The sequence below is a fragment of the Gallus gallus genome, chromosome 23 (genome assembly GCF_016699485.2).
Source record: "Gallus gallus isolate bGalGal1 chromosome 23, bGalGal1.mat.broiler.GRCg7b, whole genome shotgun sequence".
In the NCBI taxonomy this organism is placed as follows: domain Eukaryota; kingdom Metazoa; phylum Chordata; class Aves; order Galliformes; family Phasianidae; genus Gallus; species Gallus gallus.
The window spans coordinates 5,040,742-5,068,659 of NC_052554.1; the positions used below are offsets into that span (position 1 = coordinate 5,040,742).

Sequence of the window (27,918 nt, forward strand, 5' to 3'; positions counted from 1 at the left end):
CAGGGAGCACTGCTCGGGGAGGCTCAAAGCTTTTAAGAGTTGGGTCGGCTGCTTCTGGTCTGCTCTGATTTCTGCTGATCTGATGCTAGGCTTTGTACACTGCTGCTTGTTTGATTGTTGCCATCAAATTTAACCGTTGATCCGTACCAATCAGCACTGCTTCTTAAAACTACAAACCAAGCACCACAAAAATAACAAAGCAAAGAAACAACAGAAAGGGAGAGGATGCTGTTAGTACGTTTTCTCTTATCCTGAACATGGCATACAAATAATATCCAAACCAACCATCCAACTCTACTACAGAAGAGTTGGTTGGATGCAACATGCAGAAGAGTACTCCACTACAGAAGAGTAGGTTGGATGCAACATGCTTTGCATTTGGGCTTTTTTTTCTGACTCACTGCTTGTGCATTTCAGCACAACGTCATAAGTTGCCTTCTCTGTTTGCAGCTGATGATGCTTGCGGAGGGACGCTGAGGGGGCAGAGCGGGATTATCTCCAGCCCACACTTTCCTTTGGAGTATGGCAATAATGCAGACTGCACGTGGACTATTCTCGCTGAGCCCGGAGACACGATTGCCCTGGTGTTCATGGATTTTCAGCTGGAAGATGGATACGACGTTTTAGAGGTTGCTGGAACGGAGGGATCTTCGCTCTGGTAGGTTTCTGGTCGTGTTTAATTATTGTCCTTATTGTCTTATATGAGCAGCTGAATTTTCATGGCATGTTCAGAGTTGGTGCTGGGATGGGGTGGTTCCCGGTGACCCCCAGGTTTAGTTGCTGCCTTCTGATGGGACTCTTGTGGACGCCTTTATTTGCTTGGTGAACCTCGTGGTGACCATTGTCTGCTGTAAACTTCCACTGTAGGGTGTCACAGTGTAGCTGCAGCAATCAAACCCAAGAAACCCATCTCAAACATTGCCACGCTCAGAACAACGTTTTTACTTGATTGTTTTCTGATTATTGCTAAATGTGCTGCTGACAAGTTGACTTTACTGCTAATGAACCCCTGGCAAATGTTTCTGCGGATCAGTTTGTTCTTCAGCCACGCGGCTGTGCGTGGAATTTCAATACCTCTTGCATTCCATTAAGTTTGCTTGAGCAATGCTTTCAGAAGCACTGCTTTTATGTATAATAAATGCTGCGTGGATTTTTTTCCTCTCATATGCAAGAGCTGCCCAGACAAAGCCGAGGGCTCACAAAGGGCATTTGGCAGATTGCTTCCTATGTGCTCAGCCAGCAGCGCTGGGGCTGCACTCTGTGGTTGAGTCCCAAACCATGAGCAAAGGAGAGGGGGTCAGCTTAGACCCAGCATCCTTGGATGGGAAAACCGAAGTGTTTGAGGTGTTGTCTGGGGTTATCCACGGGAAGTTAAATTGCCATCATTTGTGAGGATTCTCTCACTGCCACAAATAATGTTTATTTAAGTAATCTGTACTTGCCTGATAGCGTGGAACTGAATGTTCTGGATGTATTAATGTGAGGGAACCGTTTACCATCTTCCAATTGCTTACTGTTCCCGAGACCCTGTTGAAAATCAGATGTTGGTGTTTTCATGGGGAAAAAAAAAACAAAACTGTTTTTATTAGCATGCATTAATATTTCAAGGCCCTGTTACATCCCAGCCGTTATGTACTGCAGGGAGGATCAGTCGTCTGTGCTATGTGCTAAAGATGAATGTAAGTAGTTAAGAAGCATTATTCAGCCTGGAGGTGTTGCCAGTGCAGCCTCCTGTCTTGTCATATCAGAAACAGAACAATGGCTGTCAGAGGGAACCTGCTGGAAATAATTAATAAACTGCCCCTAAATACTCCATGGTGGAAGTTCAGAAATGGCAGATGAGCCTTTGGAAAGGAAACCCTTTAAGTTTCAGTGGCAGACACACGGGGAGGGCAGAAGACTGAACAGGACAACCCCAAAACACACCTTGGGGCTTTGGGGCTCATCCTGCATTCCTGCAGCACCGCGCAGTGGGGTCAGAGAGTCATTAAGGCTCAAATCACCTCTAAGGTCCCAAGTCCAACCATCAGCCCCAATAGCCGATACACACCAACCAATTCGGAGGGGTCTCATTTGCTGTCCTCAAAGTCAACTTTTCAGTCCCAGAAGCAGAATTACAGCGTGCCTTATTTTAAATCTCATTTTTCAAAGCTGGCCTTCACAACTCCAAGCCTGATAATTAAATTCAGATGACTCATTTTCCCCCGTTTTTTTTGTAATAATTTTTGCCCATAGGAGGAATAAATAGAGCTCATATCTCCTCTTTAAACATGTTGATACGATTCAGCTTGAAAATAGAGCTAAAAGCCCTTTTTCCCCCCTCTATGAAGACCTAGTTTTAATTATTGGTAATAGGCAGATAGACTTGCAGCCAGATAACCATTCTATTGAAGAACCTCGCAGCTGAATATTTCATTTCTTCAGCGTTATAAATAGCTTTAATCCCATCCTGAGATGTACACAAACAAACAACATTGAGTTCCATATAATTCACATCCATTTTTGAGCTCCGGAGTGGTATGTAATGACAGCATTTCCATGGGAGCTCACTCAGCACATGGAGCTGGCTTTGGCTCCCATTGCAATGGGAACGAATGAGAAGTGTGTATGAAATGGCTTTTGAAATCCGTATGTAAATGTCAATTACCTCTTGGTCAGGATCTGGAAATAGATTGCATTATTTGACTGGTGTCGTTCAGTTTCTTTTTGTTCTGTTAAACAATTTGTAGTGCTTTTAATTAGAAATTCTACAAAAGCTTTAAGGCTGCCTTTGGTGGGAAATTTTACTGTGAATGGTTGCGCTCCAACTCTCCTCCTGGGCTATGGTGGTGGGACGTGCAGCTCTCCCACTTGGAGCAAGCATTGGGACAGCAGTTGGTGGGAAGGTGGCAGGTTGGCTTTGCTCCGAGGTGCACCCAGCAGCTGTCTCTGCAGTAGATGTTGTTGGGATCACACAGGGTGGTTGGGGGGAGTCTTGTGTGGCTCGGCTCACCTTTCTTGCTCAGAAGCCAGCATGCATCACGCTGTGCACAAGGATCCCCGCTGTTGGTTAAGATGTGCGTGTGCAGAGGGTCTCACTTTGCGGAGAAATTCACCATGTTGAGGGAATTGGATTTGAATGTCAAAATCTGCCTGCCAGAGCTGATAAGTCATGTTTTCCACTGCCTGCCCTTATCTACAGCTTCAAAGTGAAGGAGCAGAGACACCTCTGCAGCTGCTCCGCTGCTTCCAAAGATCTTTGTTCCGGGGCTTCTTCGTGGACTTGTTTTGTAGCTGCTTTCATGTGTTTCCAGGTTGTGATAGAGAATGTACGCGCTTTGTTTTCATATGTCATCTGCTTCACAAAATACATTGCAAATGATCTTTGCCTTCTGGGTTTTCCTCCCTCGGTTCTCGGCAGCTGTGCCTCTCTTATGAGAGCACAAACCCATCCACGTGTTCCCCCTCTGCAGTCTTTGTCGTGTGCTTGGAGGGGAAGTCGCAGCCGATGTGGGTTCTGTTTGGTGCCGAATTCAGATTGCTCTCATTTGAACTGGTTGTGGATGTCTGATGGCAGTGTGTCCCATGCTGTGATCAAACTATGGCTCCATTTAATTTCTGTTGTGTGTTAATTCATTGAAGTTGGGGAAGAATCGCGTTTTCCATGGTTTCCATAAGCTCAGGCTGTGGAGAAGTCAGCTATTTTCACGTTGATAACCCTCAGGTCATACCCATCTGCCCAACCCAATCTTTCCACTTCTCTCTAGAAACATTTCAGTGCATGAAGTATAGTGAAGAAGTTCTCGGAAGTCGTCTTCAGGATAGAATCATGGAATCACCAAGGTTGGAAAAGGCCCACAGGATCACCCAGTCCAACCATCCACCCATCACCAATAGTTCTCATTAAACCACATCCCTCAACACAACGTCCAAACGTTCCTTGAACACCTCCAGGGTCGATGACTCCACCACCTCTCTGGGCAGGTTGGTTTGGGCAGGGTAACGGTGTCCCTTAGAAGATAGAGGTCACCAACAGCCACAGCTGTGAAACATTGCAGAAATGGTGCAAAAGATCCCAGAGCAGCAGAGCTGCTGCCAGAGCTGCAGCCATGGAGGTGGAAGAACTATTCAAGTTTAAGTATTATGAAGTGTGTTCTCAGAGCTAGTCCATTGAATTTGTCAAGCTCTATATGCTTATATCTTGACATATCTATAATATATGTCTTGACAAATTCAATGGAGTACAAAAATATATACAAGTATGTTTTTTTGCCGTAGCCACACAGCTGTAATGTGATAGCTGCAGCAGAGCCCCAGAGGCCTTTGCCCGTTGAATAACAACCTTTCACCTGAAACAGAGAAAATTGACTTCTGTTCCCGTTGGTTGCTTACTGCAGACCAGAGCTGCCTTAAAAAATAGATAAGGGTGCCGTGGCAGGGATCGATGGCGGATGGAGAGGCAGGGAGCAGGCAGGCTGTTCCAGCCCGGCGTGGGATGGAGCTGAGCGGGAGGAAGTGTGACTGCTTTCTGCTGTGGGCCATAGGAGCAGCATGGGAGTTGTGTGCGTGTTCTTCCACCTTGGCATCTGTTTGTGCTTCACATCCAGTGTTTCCCTCTGGGAGGTGGTGCTGCTGACAGATCCTGGCACCGCCGCGTCTCCCATCTCGTGCTGCTCGCTGTAAGCCTAGGAATATCAGTTATTAAAAGCAGACACTTGATATAAATATCTCGCCTCTTGATGGCTCGGATGCTTTGTGTGCTGAGATCTCATCCATCTTTGAGAGCCCGGATGGTGGACGGAAATAATGTGTTTGGGGTTCACGCGGCAGCTGTGTTTTGCTTCATCCCGTCGGTGACATTTTGTTTTGTCATGGAGGGTCGCGATCTCTTTAGCTCACACCGAGTTTGTTTGTGACAGACTTGGCTGCCGTACAACATGGGGTGTTTGGATTCCTCCTCGCAGGGACCTCTTTGTAGCTGGATTTATGGCAGGGAGCAGGAAGGTGCCAGGACATCGGTAAATAGCGGAGCATTAGTAATAGGCAGAACGCTGTCAGCAGCAAACGTCTGATGGCCACGATTTCCAGCCCTCTGGAGGACTGGAGCCATTGTGGTTCTCCACCAATGTGTGGTTTTTCTTAAAGGCAGTTGCTGCACGTACAAATGGAACAAGGCAAATCGCGATCCCAGCCGCTGCCTCTGGTGTAATCAATGCAAACAAGCTCACTTCCACGTAAAGCAGTTGAAGCTGCATTCATCAGGCTGTATTTCCCCATCTGTGCTCAGCTCGGTGCTGAGGGGAAGCCCGGAGCACCTGGGTGTGGGCTCTGATGCACGGCACTGAGTGCTGTGTGCCAGCAAACACGGCTGTGCTGGACCTGAGTGCTCCATCAGCCATCAGTGTGCTTTGGGACGAGGGCTGGGTGTGATGCTGCAGCACGGGCAGCTGCCCATCTCTCCCTCTGCTTTCCTTTTCCCCTTTTGTCTTCGTTTTGTGCTTTCCAAATTAATTTCTGTAATCGTCCTTTAAATGATGGAGCGGTTCAAATTAGCTTTTAGTCAGAATTACCTGCATTAAAGATCTCTTAAAAAGAAAGGCATAAAAGTAATTAATTGCTTCAATTATAATAATGTGGCTTAGCTTGTGGTTTTCTGTTAGGAAAACCTGGTTTTGATAAGTCAGCTCTTCTTGAAAGGGAAAAACTACAAGTGCTTCAGGCTGGAAGCTGGCACCAAGGAGCTCTGAAACGAGCCTGTGGGCACTGCGCTGTAGGAGCAGATAGGAATGGCATCAGTCCCATAGCCGTGCCCCAAATGCCCATCTGGGATGGGGGTTGCTTGGAGTGGGTGATGCCCAATCCTGGGTGCTGTGCGTGCTTCAAACCAACACCGTTCTGTCTGTAGGTGTCTGCGTTGTCATGTTTCCTCTCTCGCGATAGGATTGGTTTTAAATCAATGTGTTCCTACTGCCCTGCCCTGCCCCCTCTGCTCCCCAGGGAATAAAAACCAACTTCAGAAATAGGAAGATCTCAGCCAAATATTAGGGGTCAGCATCAATGTCACTGATGGTTGTTTTTTTTCCTTAGACCTTGTAAGGAACTGTGGACTTCCAGCACAAATTTCATGTAACACTTCAGTGGAAGGAATGAAGTACTTGTTAAGCTTTGCAGCCCTGGAATATGTACAAAACAGAAGTTGCAATTAAACTTCGTTTTGAAGCAAGTTAACAGAAGTTTTGTTAATGTTTAACATCTTTATGGGTGTCATTCTTCATAAATTTCAACTAATTAAGTCCAAAGGGACAAAGTAATATATTCTGGATGCGCTGTGATGCCAGTGCTCACTTTGCTTTTGGCACTTCTCCTTTTTGTGCAAGATCTGATTCTAATAAGTTGCCAGAAAAAAAGAAGGAACTATTTTACTTCTTATGCCGAAGTTTTGGGAAGGCCTTGCTTACCTCCCTGCATTTGGGCTGTTTGCTGCTCAGGAGATCTGGAGCTCTGTATTTTCCTAGGGCAGCCAGCCTGCAGCTGAGGTTACCGTCGGTGGTTCATAAGGTTGGATGTGGCTCTGGGCAGCCTGGTCTGGTGGTTGGCAGCCCTGCACACAGCAGGGAGGTTGAAACAAGATGATCATTGTGGTCCTTTTCAACCCAGGCCATTCTATGAGTCAGGGCTCTGCCAGTAAACTCATACTGAGCTGAAGCTGAATGCAGCTGAGTGAGGATGTGCTGTGGCTGTGCTGAGCCCCTACTACTGTAAGCAGTGGAGTGCTTGGGATGGGTCATTAATGCTCTTTATTGATTGCAAGAGTAGCAAGCTCATCCAAACTATGGATAACGCTGGTTGTTTCCTTGCCAGTTGGACTTCTGTGTAGCTACAGTGGCTGCACCATGATGGGAAGGTAACACTGCTGACCAACCTGCTCCATCCATGCGTAGGGCCATTGGCTGTGGCTGTGCTCTGGGTGAGCTCCTGCCACGCTGAACTCCTGCAGCGCAGATGGGAGATGCTCATCTCCTCACAAAAAGTGACTCTTCACTTCTGCTTTCAATGAATGCTGTTACGGTCTGTTTAATTTCAGGCTGATGCTTCCATTTCGGGGTTGTTATCTGATCAGACACTTGGAAATCAGGACTGATAGGTGAGCAGGGAGCAGTCGGCTCTGACGCGGTGCACGTCAGTCGGGTGCTGAGAGCAGAGATGCAGATGGATCTGCATGGGGAAGAGAAGAGAAACCCACAGCAGCAAAGCACGCAGAAGGCAGCTTTAAAAGAGTAAAATTAGAAAAGTCCCACCTGGCTTTGACATTCTGGCAGTGCTTTCAAGTACTTGACAGGTTCTGTAGTTGGAAGCCTTCAGGCTATGCTGGGGTCATCCGTGCAGATTGCTTCAAAGGGAGGTTTTACCTCCATGCAGCTCTAGTTCTGCTGTATGGGCAACTTCAGCAGCGCCACAGACCCCTTGATCTGAAGCCCTCAAGACCACTCACTGCCTTGGTTGGCAGCAGGAGGAGGCTCACCCAGGGACCCCAGCAAAACTGGGTGCTGAGGCTTTGCTGAGCCCTCAGTGTGATGGGGTGCAACCCGGCATGTGAGTCAGGAAGGATTACAGTTGGGTTTCTCTTAGCTGTGCTTGCTGTGGGGTCGTATTCCATTCAGTATTGGTGGGCTCCTCATTGATTGCTAAAGGAATGAGGTGGTCTTAGGACATGTTACCTCTTAAAATGTAAGGCAGGTTCTCTTCATGCACAGAGGATCGTAGAATCATTAAGGTTACAGAAGAGCACTAAGATCACCAAGTCCAGCCCACCCCATCATGTCCACTGCCCACATCCCTCAGTGCCACACCTCCATGGTTCTGAACACCCCCAGGGATGGTGACCCACTACCCCCTGGGCAGCTGTGCCACTGCAGCACCACTCTTTCTGAGAAGAAATTGTTCCAAATATCCAACCTGACCCTCCCCTGATACAACTTAAGGCTGTTGCCTCCTAGCCTGTTGTGTAACAGCATCCCCCATTAGTAGTGGTATTTACCATGCACGCACCCAGGAAAGGAGTTAACACCCTCAGCTGCAAGATGTGGCCAGTAGGGCAGGTCGTGAAAACAAAGCAATGGGCACTGATGGGCAATGATGGGCAGCTGGGAGGGGGCAGCCAGCACTTGATTTCCTGCTGCCATTGAGTGATGTCTCCCACACCCGGGAGCTCCACATGCAGGTACCCATTTGATTATTTATTTAGATTTCTGTGCATACCCTGTTTTGTCATCCGCTCTTCTTGGAAGCACAGAACACTTTTTGCAGTATATGATGGAAAATGTACTTGGGCACGTCAGGTGGTGATTTATGGAGTATATTTAACATTCCCTTAACCAGCAGTTGTGGTCTCCTGAACAGCGGTCTGATGAACATTTTATTTTTCCAGGGGAAGAGGAATTAGTATTTTAAGCATGCAGCTCGTATTCTGTTTTATTTTATGCATCACCCCCTGGAGAACTGCAAGCCTCACCTATCTGTCTGCCTGATTGAACATACCTGTCATGCCTTCATGTGAGGTTGGAAAGAGTGCGAGCGGGTATTTATTTTATCCATCTAAATGATAAATTCTGGGAAAAACCAAATTGGGTCTGTCAAACTGCTGCTCTAATTGCACTTCTAATAACTTTGCACCTGGCTTTGGTTGGTAACCATTATCAAATAAGAGAAGCAGATGGGTTTGCAGTTCAGTGGGAGTGGTGCGCTGCTGAAGATGTGTTCATTATCTTCACTTGAATGTGAATGAAGACGCCTCTCACCAAGAAGTGCAAGGTCAACAGGCATTATCTGCGCTAAGTGCGTTACCTTGTTGGACAGAGAGGGAAATAGAGGAGCACTTAATTAAGCTATATTAGCTATAGCATCCTCGAAGCGGGGCTGCACCGCGCTGGGTGTTGCAGGGGGCACGCAGAGGACGAGTTTGTTACTGCAGCGATTTGTGATGTAAATCAGAGCTAACAAGGGTGGCAGGATGCGCTGCCTCTCAGATCTGTGCAGATGGAGGAGTGATCTGTAATGCTCAATCTGTGCTTTGTTGCAAGATGGACTTAAAAGAAGCAAGCTGTTGCTCTCTTCACCACAGATAATGCTGGTAGCGTTTGAGTAACTTGGTGCCTTTTTGTCACATTAAAATCAAGCTGTGAATAAAAGTAAGTTATTGATTCTTTAAAACAGAGAGATTCTTTACCAGCCAGTTAATGAGCAAAGAACACTTCCAGGTTCTGATTCCTCCGAGTGTTTAAGTTGTAAGATCTCAATTAACTCACAACGGGGCTCTTCCTACAAGGCTGTGCGGTGTATTAGGCTGGAAGTCACAACAAATGGATCACTGCAACCTCCAGAGGAACTGCAGTGCCGGGCTGGGGGCGCACCCGGTGCAGCTGTGACCTCTGTGAGCGTCGCTCCTCACGTCTGTGTTGCACACAGCAGGCAGCGATGCAGAGGCATTACTGCAGGAGCATCTATCCAACAAATCTGCTAGTCAGAAATATTCCAGTACTTCCCCTACTGTTGCTGTAATAGGAGAGCTTGGGGACGATGTCTTCATCACGTAAGGAAAGAAATTGCTACCGTGAGGAGAGCGGAGGCCAAATGAAGGAGACAGGATGGAGTGCTGTTGTTCCCATGTAACAAGCGAAAGAGGCAATAATTTGCAGCTATGTGCTTCTCCTGATGTCAGTAGGAGCATGAGAGCAGCACCCGGGTCACTTTACTGATGGTAGGCATCATGGTAGGTGCTTTTGTGCTCAGACAGTTTTCATCCTTTTTCTTTCTTTTCTGAAAGGTGGGGAAATATGTAAAAGTTGAGCTTGCGGGTGGGTGTGCTTATGCAGGCTCTGAAGCCTGACCCAGGTGCATGGTGTGTCTGTGATCCAACATGGCTGAGTGCAGCTGTGGTGACAGCTGTGTGTTTGTGCCCCCCAGTCAGAGCACAGCAAAGTGGATTTCTGAAGGCTTTGGATAAAGATGGAATACTTCTTGCTGTGCTTTGCTACTCTGAACCTCTGCCCCTTAGAAGCCCCTGCGTCGGGGTGGGAGGGAGAGCAAGCCCTGTCTGCCAGCTCTCCTGATGAATCCGTTTAGCTGGCTTGGAGGCAGCGAAGTCCAGCTAATCTTCTCCTGCAGAATTTACAAGGTATTCTTTACTCATCTTTCCCTTAGCAGTGACAACACGGGCAGCATTAAGCTCTATAAAAATGATATTACTAGATCCATTATAATGTCATTATCATTAGTTTTGAGTACATGAAAAGTATGTGAAACAGCTTTCATGCAATGGCTTGCTGTGAGCCTGTATCATTCTGATACCAAAAAACCCAGAGGCTTCAGTTGGAGGTTTTGCTGTGTGCTTTTGCTACGCTCTGCAAAGCAGAGGGAATAGAAACCTACCCCAGACCTCCAAGATAAGTTTCCCTCCTAACAGCTATAGTAATTATTGCCCCCTTTCTCCATCAGTTATCAACAGGCTCTTCAAACATCACAGTAGCTTCCTTGCTACTACTGTAAGGCATCTCCAGACACGTTATTTGTCTCTGGTAGTGCTCAGCTCTAACACCTATTTCCATCTATAGTCAGTTTGACAATAGTATGGAAACAAATACTGATGGAAAAATGCTACCACCCTCATGTGCTCTGCTCTCCCACTGCAGGCAGCTGGAATTGCCTTGCACGCTCTGAGCTGGAAGGCAGAGGTGTCCTTCAGCTGCTCGGGTGGCATTGCAGCTGATAGAAGGAGCCATCCTGGGAGTTCAGCAGAGTCTGTGTTTGCAAAGAAGTGTATGTTTTGAGGCAGCACTGCAGGTATTTGGAGGCATTACTCAGCAGCAGGTTGTGATGTGCTAAATTGAGTGGAACCTGTGCGCCAACTTCCCAGATCATGGTTTTACCCGAGTGCCTCTTGTTTAAGAAGTATGCAAGTTGAGGAATGGAAGACAAGGATTTCCCATAAAGTATAATTGGATGGATGATATCTCGGGCCTTTTTGATGCATCTGTTTTAACCACTTCGTATTTGTGATGTGCCAGAAATAGCTGCACAGTCTGGTGTGGCCATCGCTAGTGCAGCTGGGAATAGATTTTAATTGATGGATCCTGTCAAGCTGTTAGCAGCCATGCAGTCATGAGGACCACTGAAGTGATATTTCTTGTCCCTGCTATCACGGCGCAGCATTATTTGTTACTCAGGATGTCAACCTTTGCGCTGATCGCTTACTGCAGTTGTGTCCTGGGTTTTTGAGTTTCTTAGCAGTGAGAGCTGCTGACCTCTGACTTCAGCTCCAGGATCTCTAGCAGATGGTGCTAATACCCTAAGAAAATCTGCATGGAATAAGGAGCAAACACATCTTCAGAGCCTCACTGGCTCTGTGGCTTTTTGAGGTAAAGTGCTTCCCTTGGTGCAGAGAGGGAGGGGGAACAGCATCTGACTGCAGTACTCTGATGCGTTGTGCTGAGGCTTGCTCCATTGCTTGGGACGTGTGGGAATATTTTGGGGTACTCTGCTTCCATGGACTGCCTCATTGTCATTGTGTGTGCAGTGTGTTAGGTGGGGAAACTGTCATTGAAACTTTATCTGGAGCTGAGAGGAGAGTGGCTGAACCTCATCAAACTGTAGCCTAGAATGAAATTTGAACTCAGGAAAAAAAAATGGCACGTGGGAAAAGACAACAGCAGCTTCATACACAGGATAGCAGTTAAGAAGGAATGCTTTCCCTGCTCCTCTTTCCTGCTGTTTTTTCTCTTCCAGAAAAGAAAGGAAAGAAATACGTGATCAGGGAGCAGAGGGACAGAGAGGCTGTGCTTGTGGATGAGACAGGCTGGCAGAATGCTGGAGCTGAGACAGCAAGCAAAGACTTTGGATGCTGGAAAGCAATTGACCTCCTCTCCAAAGTGCAGCCTTGGCAAAGATGCCATTACGAGCCAGATAACCAGCAGGCATTGCTTGGACGAGAGGTTATCTTGCTTTAGCTGCTGAATAGGATGGGCTGTCAGCCTTTCTATAGTGGATGTGGTCTTTGGATCGAGTTTAGGCGTCTCTTTGGTTGAGCCAAAGGAAAGAACATGAAACAGTTGCTTAAAGAAGAGAGAAGGCAGAGGAGACTCATTGCTATTTTCACTGTGGATAAGCAGGAAACATCCATCTCTAGGCTGCGCAAACCCTCCCTTTGCCATCACTATGGAGCCAGCTATATTAACTCTGAATTATTGCCCTGTCCAAAAAAGCAGTGGTTATCTACCGTTTGCAGTTATTTTTACTGAGGCTTATGATGAACAGCACTGGAAGTTCGCAAGGAGCTGCAGCTGCACGAGCAATGAGGTGGAATTGCAGCAGGTCGTGGCCTTATCAGCAGCGTGGGCCGCTGCAGACTTCACTTCCAAATTTCTGCCCATTTTTGCCTGCACTGAGCTCCTTTCCTGGCCGTTCCTGGCTCCTGCCCACACCTGTGCTCTTCTTATTGTTGCCCCCTCAGCCTTGCAGCCTGCTCCTTGTACCTGTCTTTGACACTTTGTGGCTGACTGTGCCATTTTTCCCCTAACTTGATGGCAGTTTTTGCTGCTGTCCAGTGTGGATTCAGTCTCTGAAGGTAGGGACGATGCTCTTCCATGAATAGGAAGAAGGCAGGAAGCGGCTTCCTCCGTGTCACATTGACATCCATCCGTCTTCGCCTTTCCAACTGCATTGACCTCACTCCCCGTAGAGAATCTGGCCTATTCTCTGCATTTCCATACTCCGTTTTACGCTTCCTCGCCATGTCTTCAGCATTCTCTTGCTTCTCCCTGGGCACGGCTCTCCATCCCTCAGAGCTCTTCTTCTTTCTGATGGACAAGTAGAAGACCAGGCGGCGGGGCGGCCGGGCCATGGATCCCCTCACTGCCCCATTATGGCAGCAGGCTTTGTGCCATTGTGACTCACAAAGCCCTGTCTGCTTCCAACCAGCCCTATTGGCTGTGGGTTGTGATGACGTCATGGTGGGGGGTGACATCATGGTGGGGGTGACGTCATGGTGGCAGCAGCGTGATGCAGTGCTCGCTGCCTGCCGTTGCAGACCCAGCAATGTGTGCCCTACCCGAGGAGATAAGTGGATGCCTCTCATTTTTTGTCGTGATGAAATGCGAAGCTGCTGCTCGCTGCTGAGAGGTGGCAGCTCATAATGTGAGAACGGTTTAGTAGCAGCCCTAAAAATAATTGTATGTGACAGCTGTTTCTTGGTTCCTGTCAGGATAACTACTATAATTTAAATCTGCAGCTCTTGGGCTACACGTCTAATTTATTTGGGTGGACTTTTCATTAATTTGAAAGGTTCTGAGGGCGTAAAAGCCTTCATTAATTACATTTTAGTAAATGAAAATGGAATAAGGTTCTGCAGGTTTGTGTGGGAACATCAGAAATTTCCCCTGTTTTGTTTACTTGCTTTCAGGAGGTTACATCAGCTGTTCCTGGGTACAGGAAGCTTTCCTGCACCTCTCAGAGTTCTTGTGACTAAGAGCAGGCGTACAAAGAAAGCACATTGAAATGTTGACCATTCATTGCAGGCGTGGGATGGCTTACCGGGGCTCCCAGTGGTGTTAAACATTCATATGGAGCAGGCTGTGTAAGTACTAAATTATGGAATAGATGCTCTGCTTCTGTGGGATGTGCCCTCCTGAAAGGCAGCGAATGGGGAGCGGAGGCCTGGCAGCAGGGAGCATCCCTGTCTTACTGGTGACTTTCTTGTTGCATGATTCTCTTGCAACAAATAGGGCTTTTTGGAGTAGCTGTATTGCTTAATGATGTCAGAGCAAGGGTCGGATGACTTAACGGTGATGCAGTTATGCCAGGCTTGGGGTCAGATGATGCCATAGGTTACGTAGAAGCTTGTGGTAAAGCCCCAGTTCCAGTTCAGGTGTTATTACCATCAAACCTAGGCAGAATACTTGATGCTGGGGGTACTTCAGTGCGTCCCTGTTCCCTTTTGTGTTTATTCTCCCTTGTTTTCAGGTGACCCCACACAAGTAAATAGAGCTGGGACCTGTTTGCAGTGCCATAGGGTTCGCTCCTTTCATGTCGGAGCTTTTTTGCTTACTGTGAGCAGAGCGGGTGATTTGCATTCCATTTATCTATCTGCTTTCCCTTCCGTTGTTTCTTTTGGTCTCAAAAGAGAGCCTGCATTTGTGATTATTCTGGGGCAATGAAATAATTCCATTACAGCATTTAGAGGTCTCTTCAGCAGGTGCTTTATTATCTCAATAATTCAGCCTGAGAGACTTTCCAGATTCCCCAGTTCCCAGAGTTCAGGAGCTACAAATAAAACTCTTTTGCTCCTTCCCCGATTTGGTTTATTTAGCCTCATTTATCTGTGTTCTTTCCAGATCTTCCCCAGGAATTTCATTTGAATGTGCAATTGACAATATTCAGTAAAATTGACTTAAGGAGTGCATTGTGTTAAAATGCACACGAGGCTGCGTGCGTCCCACTTGGTTTGGGTCACTTATAAAATTCACTTTGAATTGAGGCCATGAATCTGAACTCAGTAGAATGTTTGCTCATGTCCCTGAATCACCTCCATAATTCATCACAGTAGGCCAGCCCTGCTCACATAAATCCTGGGCTCACAGTGCTGGAATGAGCACGGGTCAGAGCCGGCGTGGGGGCACAGCCCCCAGTGCTGTCCCTCCCATTGCAGAGCACTGCGGCAGGGCTCGGTGTGGAGGTGATGCCACGTTTCTCCTGCCCCACACTGCCCTTTTGCTAAGGAGAACACTTTGTGCTCCTCTCAGTGCCTCTGGAGAGGCTGCAATGAGGAATAGCTGCGAGGATGCTGCTCCCCTTCCATCACTGCCGTACACAAGTCAGGGACATCACAATAAAGCAGAATAAGAGTTATCTGATATGAGTTTATAGGGAGCTGTAACTTAAAAACGACTGCCTCTTCCTGATAACGTGGTGAGGTACATTGAGTTTGCTGTGTGTTTTGCTAAGGGAGATTCAAGCACGGAATGGATGAGATATTCCGTGCCATAATACGCTTCCAGTCTTTATTTTCATTTGGCAGTGTTTGCCGAAAAGCTCTGCCCTGTCTCTCGTAGCAACCTGACTTCTTCCTGCAGGGTCAGCTTCCTTCTGTGCCCCGGGATGTCTTTGCCATCCTCTATGCTGCACGGTCTGGGAGGTACCTTTAAAGGCTTAATTGGAGCACTCTGAAAACAAAAGGCAATTTCATCCTAGGAGTTGTCTATGCGCTTTGTTCCTGTGGATCCGGTGCTTTGGCTGTGTCTTAGCAGTGCTTGGCTGGTCAGCAGTTGAGATGTGAGGCAGTGCTGATCCTATAGGCAGAATTCCTTTGAGTATCACTGAAGTTATGAATACTGTTTCTGTTAGCTTGAAATCCCCACCTACTTTGCAAGAATAGGCTTTAAGCCTTCAAATAATACTGTATTCCTTACCTTCATAGTCCAATTGTCATGCTTGTATTGGCATGTAGGTGTTCTGTTAGTCCAATCTGCTCATCAAAAAGGAATATTTCAGCTTTGCTTTGCTCAGTTTTGGTGTTTGCATTCAGCACATGAATCTAGCTGGCATCCAAAATGAGCTCCTTGTAAAAGCACTTTGTGCCCTGCTCCAGGCTGCCTCTCCCTTTGCCCGTGCTGCTTCACCCCGTAATCACGAGCACTTCCAAGGCAGGAACATTGCTGTCCTTACCTGCTTGTGCTGACATTTCCCAGTGAGTTGATGGAAAATGTAGGAATGAGCCCTTTGTGTCAGTGCTGAGCATTCAACGCGTTGTCTCCCTGTGGAGTGATGGATTTCAGATCAGCCAATGGGCTGCGAACGGTTGGGGTAGAGATGTTTGTTTGATATACACACGAAGGCATCCTGGAATTGTCAGCAGTTTTTCATCTATTTCCCTAACTGAATCCGAGCGGATCCTCCAGCTATTCCAAATTTCTGCTTGGTGGTGTTATCTGGGCAGTGCAGTAGTTAGAAATGCATCCGAGGCTGCAGACACCTAATTATGAAGAGGATACGTTGCCATCAGTCCTGCCAGAAGAAAATCCGTGTGGTGGACCTGTTCAGATCCCAGTGAGAAGCAGAATCTATAAAGCTTATACGTAATACATAATAACGTTCCTCTAGCATTTGACATTTCATTAACAAATAAAGGCAGCAGTGAGAAAACCCGCAGTAGCTTTGGCCACCGAAGTGTCTCACTCATGCAAGACCTCACCTCTTATTAACTGACTTAACTCACTTATTAGCTAATGAGTGTTGGAGAAAGGCGAACCCTTGGCTTCCCACCTGTGGCCACAGCATCAGAGCTCATTGCTGGGAGCTCCTCCCTTCTCAGCACCCATCCCTTCGCCATCCCTGAGCTGTCAGTTGGACAGGACAGGTTTGGGGTTGTTGGTGTTTTTTTTTTTTTTTACTATTTCTTTAACGAAGTGAAGTGCAAACAGCCCCTTGACGAGAAGCTGTGGAGGCCCCCAAAAAAGCAGGAAGATGGGAAAAATGTCACCGCTCACAGTGATGTTAATTATAAGGTAAATGAATGTCGGCGTTTGCGAGTTCGCTTGACAAGATCAGGCATGGTGAGGATCTGTGTGGAGCGCGATGGAGAGGCAGAGCTGTGTAATGTTTGAACGCTTACATTTATAGCAGAGCAGGAGGAGGTAAAAGGTTCAGCGCTGCCGTCTTTGTGAGTTCTTGTAATTATACAGTGTGAATCTAAAGATACTTTGAAAAGCCTCCTCTCCTGCAGCCCTTCTGCGTCTGATTTGTGATTGCAGAACAAGGACCCGATGTGGTAAATCTCCTAAAAGCCCCCGGGTTAATAGAAGTAATGCGTTGCCTTTCGTAATCTGATGTTTTGGTGGATGTTTTGCATTTGCAAGAGGTACAGAGGTAGTCTCAGTTGCATAAAGCAAAGGTCAAGGGTTTGATTTTAATCAGAATAGCTCTTTAGCTGAGGTACGTATGGGTCCTTTTAGCAAAATCATAGAATCACAGAATGGCCTGGGTTGAAAAGGACCGCAGTGATCATCTCATTCCAACCTCCTGCTGTGTGTAGGGTCTCCAACCAGCAGACCAGGCTGCCCAGAGCCACATCCAGCCTGGCCTTCAATGCCTGCAGGGATGGGGCATCCACAGCCTCCTTGGGCAGCCTGTTCAGTGCGTCACCACCACGTCCTCCACCTGAGTCTGTATAGGAGCCCAGTTTACCCCCTTTCCATATCTGTAGGTGTGTGCTCTGACTTTTCCCCCTCTCTCTTCTTTCCCTGTTATTATCCTGGCTGTGCAAGGTGAGGTCACTGGGAGCAGAGCGGTCCCTCATGCTCCGAGTGGTTTTCCATACGCTGACGAACCATGCCAGAAATTCAGCTGCATGTCATAAAGTATTTATTTGCTCTATAATTCACACTGTGTTGCCTTTTTATTTCTGGTCCTTTTTAATATGAGTAGTTACTCATGTTTTCCACTTTAATGCAATTATACCATACTTTGCCTTTTCTCTCTCGCAGGTAGCTGACAAGCTCGTTCAGCCATTACGTGGTATTAAATGAAGTAATTGCAATATTAAGTTTTTTATGACATGGAAGAAAGAAATACTATTAAAGAGTAGCTGTATGAGGCTGCCTAGAGATGAATGGGCTCTGGGCTGGAAGCTCGGTTAGGGACACGTGCCTGGCATGTGCCTGCAGTGCAGAGCTCTGCTTCTGACCTCTGCATCGCTGCTCTGATGGGATGGGTGCCTGACCAGAGTTATGCATCACCGCTGGAGCTCAGCTCCCTGCAACACATGGTTTTGCTCAGTACCCAGATGAAATGCCATGGTAACTCATGGGGAGTTAGCATATTGCTCTGCTGCATTCTGTGTTACCCGGGACATCACCTTACCAGGTTCTCAGGGCTGTGTTTGTGACCATCCCAGTCCTCATGTCCCCAGAAGAGCCGCTCTGAGGCGATGCTCTGCAGTGTGGGGCTGATGGTTGGGTGGGCCCTGGGCACAGCTCTGCTCCCTCCCTATCGCCCCATTCTGTGTGACCTGGAGCACAGCACCAACTGCAGCTCTCATCTGTTACACATGGGGAAAAATAAAGGGCCGACTGCAGAGCCATCTTGTAGGGGAGCAGGTGGGACATGGCAGAAGTGAGAAGGAACTGCTCTAAATGCCGTATGTAAATACTGCTGAGCTGAAGTGCTGTGAATCCCCAGATAAGATGCTGTTGGGTGAGATAACAAAGGTTCAAGGAGTACTGATCTCAGGAATGTTTCTTGATAGCAGTTGTGTTTGGATTTCACATGCTGCCTGCTTCTCCTTGATAGTGAGCGCGCCTCCCTCTCGTGCCCGCTGTGGTTTGGGGTTTGTGTTTCGGTGATGTTTGTCAATAGAACAGACTGTGTTCCACCATCAGCAGATCTTTGCTCCCATGCACCTATTCACTGCCACCTATGCCTTCTCCTTCTAGCAGAGCCCTCCCTGGGAGCAAAATGAGGGTGACCATAGGAAGCCATTCCCAGTTGTACAGTTGCACCCAGCGGTGCAGCAGTCATAAAATGGGTCAGCTGCACCTGGATGGAGCTTCTGTGGTGAGGGGTGATGTGCTCAGGTGTTGAACGAACCTCTTCCTTTGTGTGCACACACGTGTCTGACCAACCCCGAGCCCTGGGGCCACCGAATTTTGCCTGAGCAAGGTATTTTGTGATAGCACAATGCTTTTCACAGGGCAGCACAGCTGTACCATATATTCTGTGCATCAGATGGCTCCTGAAGTGCGTTGGTTTGCTCCTGCACAGCTTGCTGCAATCCGTGTTTGTGACCTCGGCTCCTTCCTCTCCCCCTCTGCTCGTTGTTTGGGGACATAACAGGTTGTGCCACCACAGTTGCATGGCCCATAACCACGGGGTCTGTCCTGAGGGACGGTCTGGATTATAACAGGAATTGTTTGCGTTATGGAGATTTTAATGATAATTCTGCAATGTTTTCTTAAACGCGGCCAATTTAGCATTTCAGATGGCTTCTGCAGGCATCAAATTAAAAGGGCCGAGATTGTTTTCCAGCGCAATGGTTTGCATGATAAAAGGGTGCCACCAGCTTAGGCGCAGGTGTTTCCCAAAGTCCATCAAGACCTTTTGTCTTCAAAACCTGCTCATGCCTTTGACTCCTGCGGTGTGATTAATATTACAACAGTAATAAGTAATGTAGACCTTCCATCCTCTTGTTGAAGATGATACCACGATGCCTTTGGAGAGTGTATAGTAATGATAAGAGGTTCGTTCTTCCTTCAGGTGCGCATTGCGTGTGAAGGCTGCAGGTTGGGAACTGCTGAGAACAGAGAAGTGATGAGCAGTGGGATCCTTAACAGAGGTTCTCTAAGGACAAAGCAGCTCCGTGGCTGTTCAGCCCTTTCTTTCTGGGGTCACACAAAGGCTGTAGCACATCAGCCACTGAGACATGGGCTCCCAAAGGAGGAGGCAGCGAGCAGCACCAATAACCTGATTAACCTGGTTAATTAAGAATTGCAGGCTGAAGGGATGGGAGAACAGGGGCAGGTAGAAGTTAAATGATGTTGGGCTTTCATAGATGGAATGAGGAGCTCCTGCTCAGCTCTGGGATGTGCAGCACTGTGGGACAGACCCAGGAGTCCTTTCCCTGCGGGGGGAATGCACCGCCTGGTCCTCACAAACAGGGATTTATTTACTGGGATCAAAAGCGTGGAGTTCTCTCAACAACACACTGTTTTGTTACAGGAGCCCCTTGAAAATGGATTTTTTAAATAATTCACCAAAGAGGATAGGGACAGGCTTGTTTTATGCTCTTCTGCTCCAATTATTCAGTTGCTTGCTAAGTAAATATACATGGTCCCACAAGCACCTCTTCAGAATCTGCCCTGTGCCAGGAAGAGCTGAAGCCATTAATGAGGACTTGGGATGGAAAGTGTTGGGGTGAGCAGAGGGGGAAACAAGCCTTATCTTTTGCATAGCTTTGCTGGCTGGGTGCAGCTGAAGATGCTTCCTTGTCTCCACTGCCAGATCACAATAAGGCTCGAGCATCAGCTTATCAGTGAATGCAATATCAAACCTTCCGGTGCGATTTAAGCAGGTAACTCTTCTTCTTTCTAAAGAGGCAACAAGGACAATGAAGTATTCAGTGCAAAAATGAGAATCTGGCTTAACAATTCATTGCTTTAACTGCTATACTGCTCCTCTCACAGGGCTTTGATATCCTGGCAAAATAAGTATTTATTACTGTGCGGGTCTCACGTTAAATAGCAGAGTGTAAAATGACAGTGTCAGACCAAGTTAAGAATCTGCTTCATTATGAGAGATTTCCCTGCAATAATCCTATATATTATACTTCTGTAGTCACTGCAGAAATTACCACGGGGACCTCTCTGTACAAACAGCCACTTCTTCAACATCATCATTACCCAATCTTCGCTCCCTCATAAAAGCTCCTCCCGGTGATCCCACAGATAATCTCTTTGGTTGCTGTTTATTTATTAGCCATGCCTGAACACTGCGGCTGTTCTCCCAGCCCTGCTCAGTTCTGTACCTGGAACGAATTTGGGGCAGAAGTGCTGTATGTGTTATCCAAGGTACGGGAGGTAGCTGAGGACAAAGAGGTCGGTGTGTGTCTATGGGGCAGTCCCAAGAGAAGCTCCTATCCCAGGCACATGGAGACTTTTCTAAATAGATTGCACACGAAGAAAGAGCAGCAGCTGGGGCCTTGGGGACCCGAGCCGTGCTGGGTTGTGTCACCTTGTCACCAAAGAGCATTCTTGAATGACGTCTTGTGTGTAAAACCCTGAGATCAGCTGACATGCCATCAGTGGGGATGGCTGAGGATGTTCTTCCATACCTTCTGGTCTTGGTGTCTGCAACACAAATAGGCAGTGTCATCAGCTGAAGCTGATGGGAATCCCCCTAGGATTTTTCATTCAGTCAGGTTGTATCTCAGGTCTGGATGTTGTTGCAAAAGGGATCCTGGGGTCAGACTCCTATCGAGATTCCCTGGTTTGGCATTAGGTCTGCAGCTGCTGGCATGAGGTGCCGGGTGGTGATGCTCAGTGCTGGGAACTGCTGAGAGCAGTGCCACGGCTCAGCAGCTTCTGCTCTTGGTGCTCTCTGTAGAGAGATACACGAAGGCTTAAGGAACGTAGAGCAGTGCCGAGGCTGGAATTTAGGGACAAAGTGGCTTCTGTGGATTTGGCTTGAAGCCACCGTGCAGCTTTTCTTCAGTTTTGGGTTTCATGCTAAATTAATATCTAGAGTAAATAAGCAGATGGTTCCACTAAGCCCTTTTCAACAGAAATTCTAGTCTCACTGTCACTGTGCTGCAGTTGGAAGTTTCCTAGTAAACAGTCTTGACCGTGATAGCTCAGAACTGTTCTGTCTGCTGAAAGATGCAGAAGTGTCCCCTCTATGTACATACCCAGGGGTACAGCCGTGGTGGTCCCTGCTCCATCTGGGAGATGCTTTTTAGGACAGCAGCACGTTTTCGTGGCTGTAGGAGCTGAACACACTACCACCAATCTGTTGGCTGTCCCTTGGCTGGGGGGGCATTGCCATCATTCCGAGTTCATGTGCACGTGAAAATGGTCAGAGCAGCACAGGAATAAATGCAGCCTTCAGCTGCCTCTGGCTTAGCAGGAGGGCAGCGGGACCCTCAGCCTGGAGCAGGGTACCACCCATCACTTGGTGATGGCTGGAGCTGCTGGACCAGCCCTGTATCTCCCTGTGCTGCACAGCCCATCAGCTCCCTACTGCTTTACAGGGCTGTGGCAGCGCTGTGCCTGTGAAGATGGATTTTCTGCATGTGGTGTGTTCATGTCATTATTTATTATCAGCACTGAGTTGCAGTGCTATATAGAAAACTCCAGTCACATTCAGATCCTGCAGCGCTAAATACTCTCTGCCTTGGAGAACTTGCAATTGGTGATGACTTTCTTCATCCTGAGGCTGCTCTGCATTTTGTTGTAATTCCTACAGCCATGACTGCTGTAATTCTCGCATGTCTCCGTTGAGCTGTCAGCTCTCTGTGCTCCAGATTGCAAATTGTGTTTTCTGCAAGTTTCTGTGGCTGTTGTGTTGTAGAGGAGCCTCTGTAGAAACTACAGAACCTGAACCAGATGGCAGCTCCTGTCTGGGCCAGGCATGGAGGGGCTCCGGCCCTGACCCTGGTTGTAACTGAAGCTTGGCATCTTCCATTTTTAAACTGGCTTTGGAAGGCAGCGTCAGCTCAGTGAGCTCTGTGAACTCAGAATTGCAGGTGCCTCGACCTGGTAGGGCAGCAGCTCCCAAATGGAGCAACCCTGGCTGGAAATGGGCGGGCTGAGGTGTGAGCTTCATTGGGTTTCTTGGGCTCAGCCTCCAGGGTTCTGTGGGCTGACTGTTGTGCCAACACAGCCCGTGGCTTTCCAGCCTCATCTGTCAATGCAGAGTCCACATTGAATGGAACTGAAGAGCGCTGTTAGCCTGACAGAGACGTGAGTGTATCTGTGCACGCGGTGGTGGAAATGGCTGCTATTTATCAAGTAATAAACATAGTGTCTCTTGCTATCAACACATCTAACTCTGCCTGCACGGAGAAAAAACATTCTCTGTAACACTGATAATAAGGCAGAAAGGGTTTATAGGAAATTGTAATAAAGCTGTAGCAGATTTCTTTGGGGGATTTGCAGTGCGGCATTAGTAAGCTTCGATTGCATTAGCTGTTCTTCTGTTGTGTTGAATTAGTGTTTGTTGTCTCCTGAATAGAATAAATATAATCATGTTTGCTACCTATCTGCTGGTGTGACGGCAGCCGAGTGCTGTTGCTGCAGCAGGATGATGGGAAGGGCTCCGTGGAGCAGTGCAGCTCCAGCAGCAGCTCCTGCTCGGTGCTGTGTCCTTGCAGTCCTGCTCTGATCCAAAGAGCCACGCTCTGCTTCTGCATTTGGCTTCCATTCTCTCAAGTCAGTTTACGGCTGCATTGAGGGCCCTTTGCTTTGCGAGAATGGGCCATTCTCTGCCCATCTGCATGAGGTCCCCATGCTCTCCCTGTTGGCTGTAACATGGCGTTAGCTGCAGTATGGTGACCACTGAGGCTTTCTGCTCATGGGCAGATGGAGCGCCTTTCAGTTACCTCTATGCACCATCTGCGTTTTGCTCCTTGCTGCCCTAAGTGGCGTGTCGTGTTGTGCCTTCAGCTTGAAGTGAATTTCATTCCAAAAATGCACACCTCCATTTGATGAATGCCTTGAAAACTACAAACCTGCAAGATAAACCGCGTGCCTGTGTGTGTCTAACGCCTACTTACATATGCATGTGTATATATATGTATGCAGTACTGCCTATGTAAATGTAAGAACCCAATTAGGAGCAGTAGGTGGGTGTGTGCATAAGCACTGCTCAGCTTAATAAGAATTCCCCAGAGACCATTGTATCTGCTGGATTGCTCCATCGTGACAGTCTCAGCAATGCCTACAGACTAATGAATCCCTTCATGAAGTGCCCATCATTAATCCAGAATAAAGATCCAAGAGAATTCCGACTAATGAGGCTGCAATGTGAAACATTTCATAGGTGAAGGAAAACAGCAGAGAAATGAGATTGTCGGGTCCTGGGCACGGATGGTGTGGATTTGCTTGGCTCTGTTGTCTGCAGTGGAGCCACGTCGCCTTGGATCAGGCAGGGCTTTGGTTTCTGCTCTTTTAAGGGTGAGCTGGGGAAATGTCACTTAAAAAATGAGGAATTAAGGAGTTCGGTGTAAAGGCTCCTGCAAAAAGAGTATCGATTTGTTTTTAGCCAGCAAATTTATCTGGGAGCAGGCAGTAATTAAAGTCAGTGTCGATGACTGAAGTTTTGCTGCCGCGCGGAAATGCTTTCATCTTTTGATGGAATGCAGAGAGGAAGAAAAAAGAGGGAGAAAAGAGGAAGCGAGAGGAGTGATGAACTCATTGGGTTGCAGTCCCAGCAGCGGCTGCTGGGAGCGGCGTGGGCAGGTAGCACAGCTGCTGCAAGGCAATGGGAGCAGTGCAGTGTGGAAGGTGAGTGCAGCTCCACTGGGAGGAGGCAGTGGCAGAGCATCTGAGGTCGGACTGCACGGCCTGGTCATGGGGAGAGGAGTTCAGCACAGAGCTGCATCCAGGGACTGAGAACCAGAGGCGAACTCCTCATCAGGAGAGTGCTGCCATTGAGATGCAGCTGTGTTCTTTCCATCCCCGGCAGCATTTAGTGAGGAACAATAACTTAATCTAATTATTCATTTTCCATATAAAAGTCCATTGTGCTGGGATGTCTCTTGTCACCAAAAAATGAGGTGTAGAGGTGCTTAAGTACACTTTGTTTAAGTGACCTGACATGCTAAATAAGATGCTCTAAATTGATGGTACTTAATTCAGCTCTCATGATAATTTGAGCAGAGGTTTGGATGCAAAGTTAGAAGTACGGGTGAAGGGAATAATAGCAGACAGCTACAGCAGTGTCCCCTGGTTGTAATGAAAGGAAAAACGGCTCTCCAGCCATACTGCTGTTTCTTCCAGGCACTTGTATGTGGGTACAGCCATGCAGATCAGGGGTCCTCAGTCCCCTGGCAGACCCTAAGGAGCAGTTGCTTTGGAATAAAGGCTGTAGTTTTTATTCTAAAGATACAAGGCTGTTGGAAATGCAGCGCTCTGAGTCTCACGACGGCCCTCGTGCCTTCAAGTTGACATTAAATCCATTACCTCCCAGTGCTGCACTTGACATAACGGGGTTTCATGGGGAGTTCTTAACTCCAGTTGTGACCTTTGGCTCTGTGCTCTCCTACAGTCAGTCTGTGTGACATCCACACCAGGAGTTGTCCATCATCTTTGGGTTCTTTAGGGAAACACTGTGGTCAAACTCAATGCTCATCAGCTTGCAGGGTGGTTAAGATTGGATCTTCTGCCTGCAAATACCTCCTTCCTCTACTCTAGAGTTTCTACCTCACTTTCTGACGTTTTATTGATTTCTTTTTTCTTCCTTTCCCTCCATGTGGAACAAAACTAAAGCAGGAATTGGGATTGTAAATAGATAATGGTGCGTGAGTGCAGATTAATCATTGCCATCCATGTACAATAATACTAATTGCACCAAGGGAGGAATGGTTGAATGAGCGGTATAAATATTTAATGTTTGAATCCAATGTGAAATACAAGAGTGAAAGAAGAAAGGGAGAAAATAGTGCAGTTGAGAAAACCACACTTCACAGCTTTTGCTCCAAAGAAGAGTTTTGATACCATTAACCTTTCTGTATTACGGGATAACGGAGCATTACAGGAGCTGCATCTAACTTGGAGGCTTCAATTCCACTTAAGAAAAAAATGCCTTAGTGCTTAGATTAAAAATACGGGAAGCTGTTTGGGATGGAATTGGTAAAACTCCCAAAAGCTGTTGCTTGAGAGGTGCGTTTTTCACAGCCCATCCAAACCTGCGAGTGGGGAAAGGGCTCTGGGGATGGGGATCAGGAACAGCCTCAACAGTGGAGGATGGGGAAGAGTGAAACTCTGTCTGCAGATGTTTGAGCAAGGAGAGTGCACTCATAGATATCTGCTGCGGGGGTCCTCCCCTGCCCTGCAGCTGGAACAGACTGCTAAGCAGGAGCCAACTGCTCGCTGACCTCCATCCACCACAAGTGGTCCCAAATGGACCCAATGGGATCCCAGGGCAGAGCTGTCCGTGCTCATTCAGAGGAGAGCTCAGATTACAACGGTTGTGTTTGGAGCCTCCTGGATTGCAGAGATATTTCATGTGGAATGGGTACTGAATTCCTATCAGTGAGTAATGGGTATTGATTTTGCTTCCAAAAAAAAACCAACCAACCAACAAAAAAACACCCCTAATTCTTTTGTTTCTGGTTAGTCATTCCAGGGCCTTAGAGTTCCAGTTAACATGCTGTCACATTCAGGAAGCTGCATATTGAGTCAAGTGATTCATAACTCCTGGATGATGGCAGCAGGAAAGGAGGGGAGGGGAACAAAGCAGTGCTGGGTTTATAAAACAAAAAATAAGACCTTGAGAAATGGAAGGTGCACACTGGAGCTGTGCGCTCCATCCTCGCGCAAGCAGCACCTCTGCGAGCACTCACAGTGCCTTTGTGTGCTGTCCTGTTTGCAGCTGCTGTCAGTGCTGCTGCTCTGGCAGTGCTGGGTGTGCTCCTGGTGTTTGCAGTGCCTGGGGGTGCAGGGGGCCCCGGGGGCTCTGCAGGTTCTGAGCTGAGCATCCTCCCCACAGCAGCCGAAATTCAGCAGCAGCAGCAGCCAGGGCATTTGCATTCCGAGACCATGCAGCTGCTTCAGTTCTACTGTGTTTACCTGTAATTAAATATTCCATTATCAATTAACCATTAATGCTTTCCAGTGATTATTTTGAACCTTTGGGAGCCTCGCTGTGAAGAGGTAGTAGTTAACCGCAGGTGAGCATGGTGTTTTCTATTACATACACAACCGTAGCCGCTTGGTTTCTTATCCATGAGAGCATTTCAGTCTGGTGCTGAGCAGAGTGCAGGGCCTGGGGAGTGCACCCTTTGCTCTGCAGGTGTCCACCTGTGGGCTCAGAGGCAGCAGCTGAACGACGGTGAGTGATGGGGATGTGTTTGGCTGCTGCTGTGGCGGTGGATCACTGCTGTCTGCCTGCAGCAAAGCAGAAGCTGCTGCTCTGGAGTTGGAGCTCCCACTTGCAGTGTGTTCCCACCTGCAGCACTGTGGGTTTCTCCACCATATGCATGGTATGCATCACCAGCCTTCACTGGGTAAGCCCAAGCAAGGCAGCTGTTCAGTGCTCTTCTTCATCACGTGTAGGCCAGGAGGGGCTGAACACAAAGGAGGAGCTGCTGAGATGACTGTCCTGGGATCCGAATCCTGTAACTGATGCTAACGATGCACTGCTTCACTGCAGAAATAAAAGGGTGGGAAGATAAAAGGGAGTCTGCTGGACCGGAGCCCTGGAGAGTACAGTGTGTGTGTGCTGGGAGCTTGAGCGGCGGCGTGTTGGAAATGAAGACCTGATGGTGCTTTCGTGGCTGATTTAGTCCTTTCAAAGAGCTGTCAGGGTCTTAAGCAACCGCTATATGGTGCTGATGGATTTCCATGCAGAGATTCGGGGAGACCTTGCCCCTCACCCCAACTCTCCTATAGCTCTCTATAGCAGTGCAAAGCACTTTGGTGTTGAGTGTTGTTCTGTACTTTTGCCTTCAGTCATTTTTTTGTGCTATCACACAGGTAGCAAGGAGTGCTATCCATTCATTTTTCTAATCAGTGTTCAAGTGTAAATTTACTTGGCTGACATATCTGGCTTTTCGCTTCAGGTATGTGGGATTCTTGGGAGTTAATAGTGAACCACTGATGTGCCTACAGGTCAGTGTGTGTGTAAGTAAATGATGAGTCAGCAGCTGCTGCATCCAAAGTACACATGTACTAAGAAGAGGGAGATGGGGAAGAGGAAGGTGAAGCTGCTGCATGCAGACAGGTTAATTTTACTGTTCTCCAGCTCCTCAATCAGGTGATTGAATTACTCAGCTCTACACAGTTCTGAAAGCAAAATTTGGCTCCGCACACCTAAAGATTCTGTATGAAAAGTTTGACTTTTAATTCAGAATAAATGATGAAATGGTCTCTGGGGAAAAGGGTGTTAAATTTAAAGACGTTGTCGTAACAAACAGCCGCAGTAACCTGCTTGGGATTGCTTTGAGATGCCCCATGTCTGATGTCAGCCCCAGAGATGTGTGTTTGAACGTAGTCATTCCAAAAGGCTTGAGATTAAATTGGATTCAGTTTGTATTTCAGATGGGTCTGCAAAATTGACATGAAGTAATCAGTAGTGCAACGTTCAGGAGCAATGTTGAGCCATGTGAAGGGTACAGAATGTGTTCAGTCGTGGTTCTCAATTGTGCAGAAGTCGGCTTTGCCCCACGGGATGCAGGAGGTT

The 27,918-nt window shown here is 47.6% G+C and overlaps 1 protein-coding gene across 3 annotated transcripts in view; it reads left to right on the forward strand.

Moving 5' to 3' along the window:
- CSMD2 (CUB and Sushi multiple domains 2) overlaps positions 1-27,918 on the forward strand; it is a 232,004-nt gene that overhangs the window by 59,959 nt on the left and 144,127 nt on the right. For all 3 annotated transcript variants that reach the window (XM_040651777.2, XM_015297825.4, XM_046903586.1), the window contains one exon: positions 451-658. In XM_040651777.2, the coding sequence (XP_040507711.1) occupies positions 451-658 (208 nt within the window). The remainder of the gene's footprint in view (positions 1-450; positions 659-27,918) is intronic.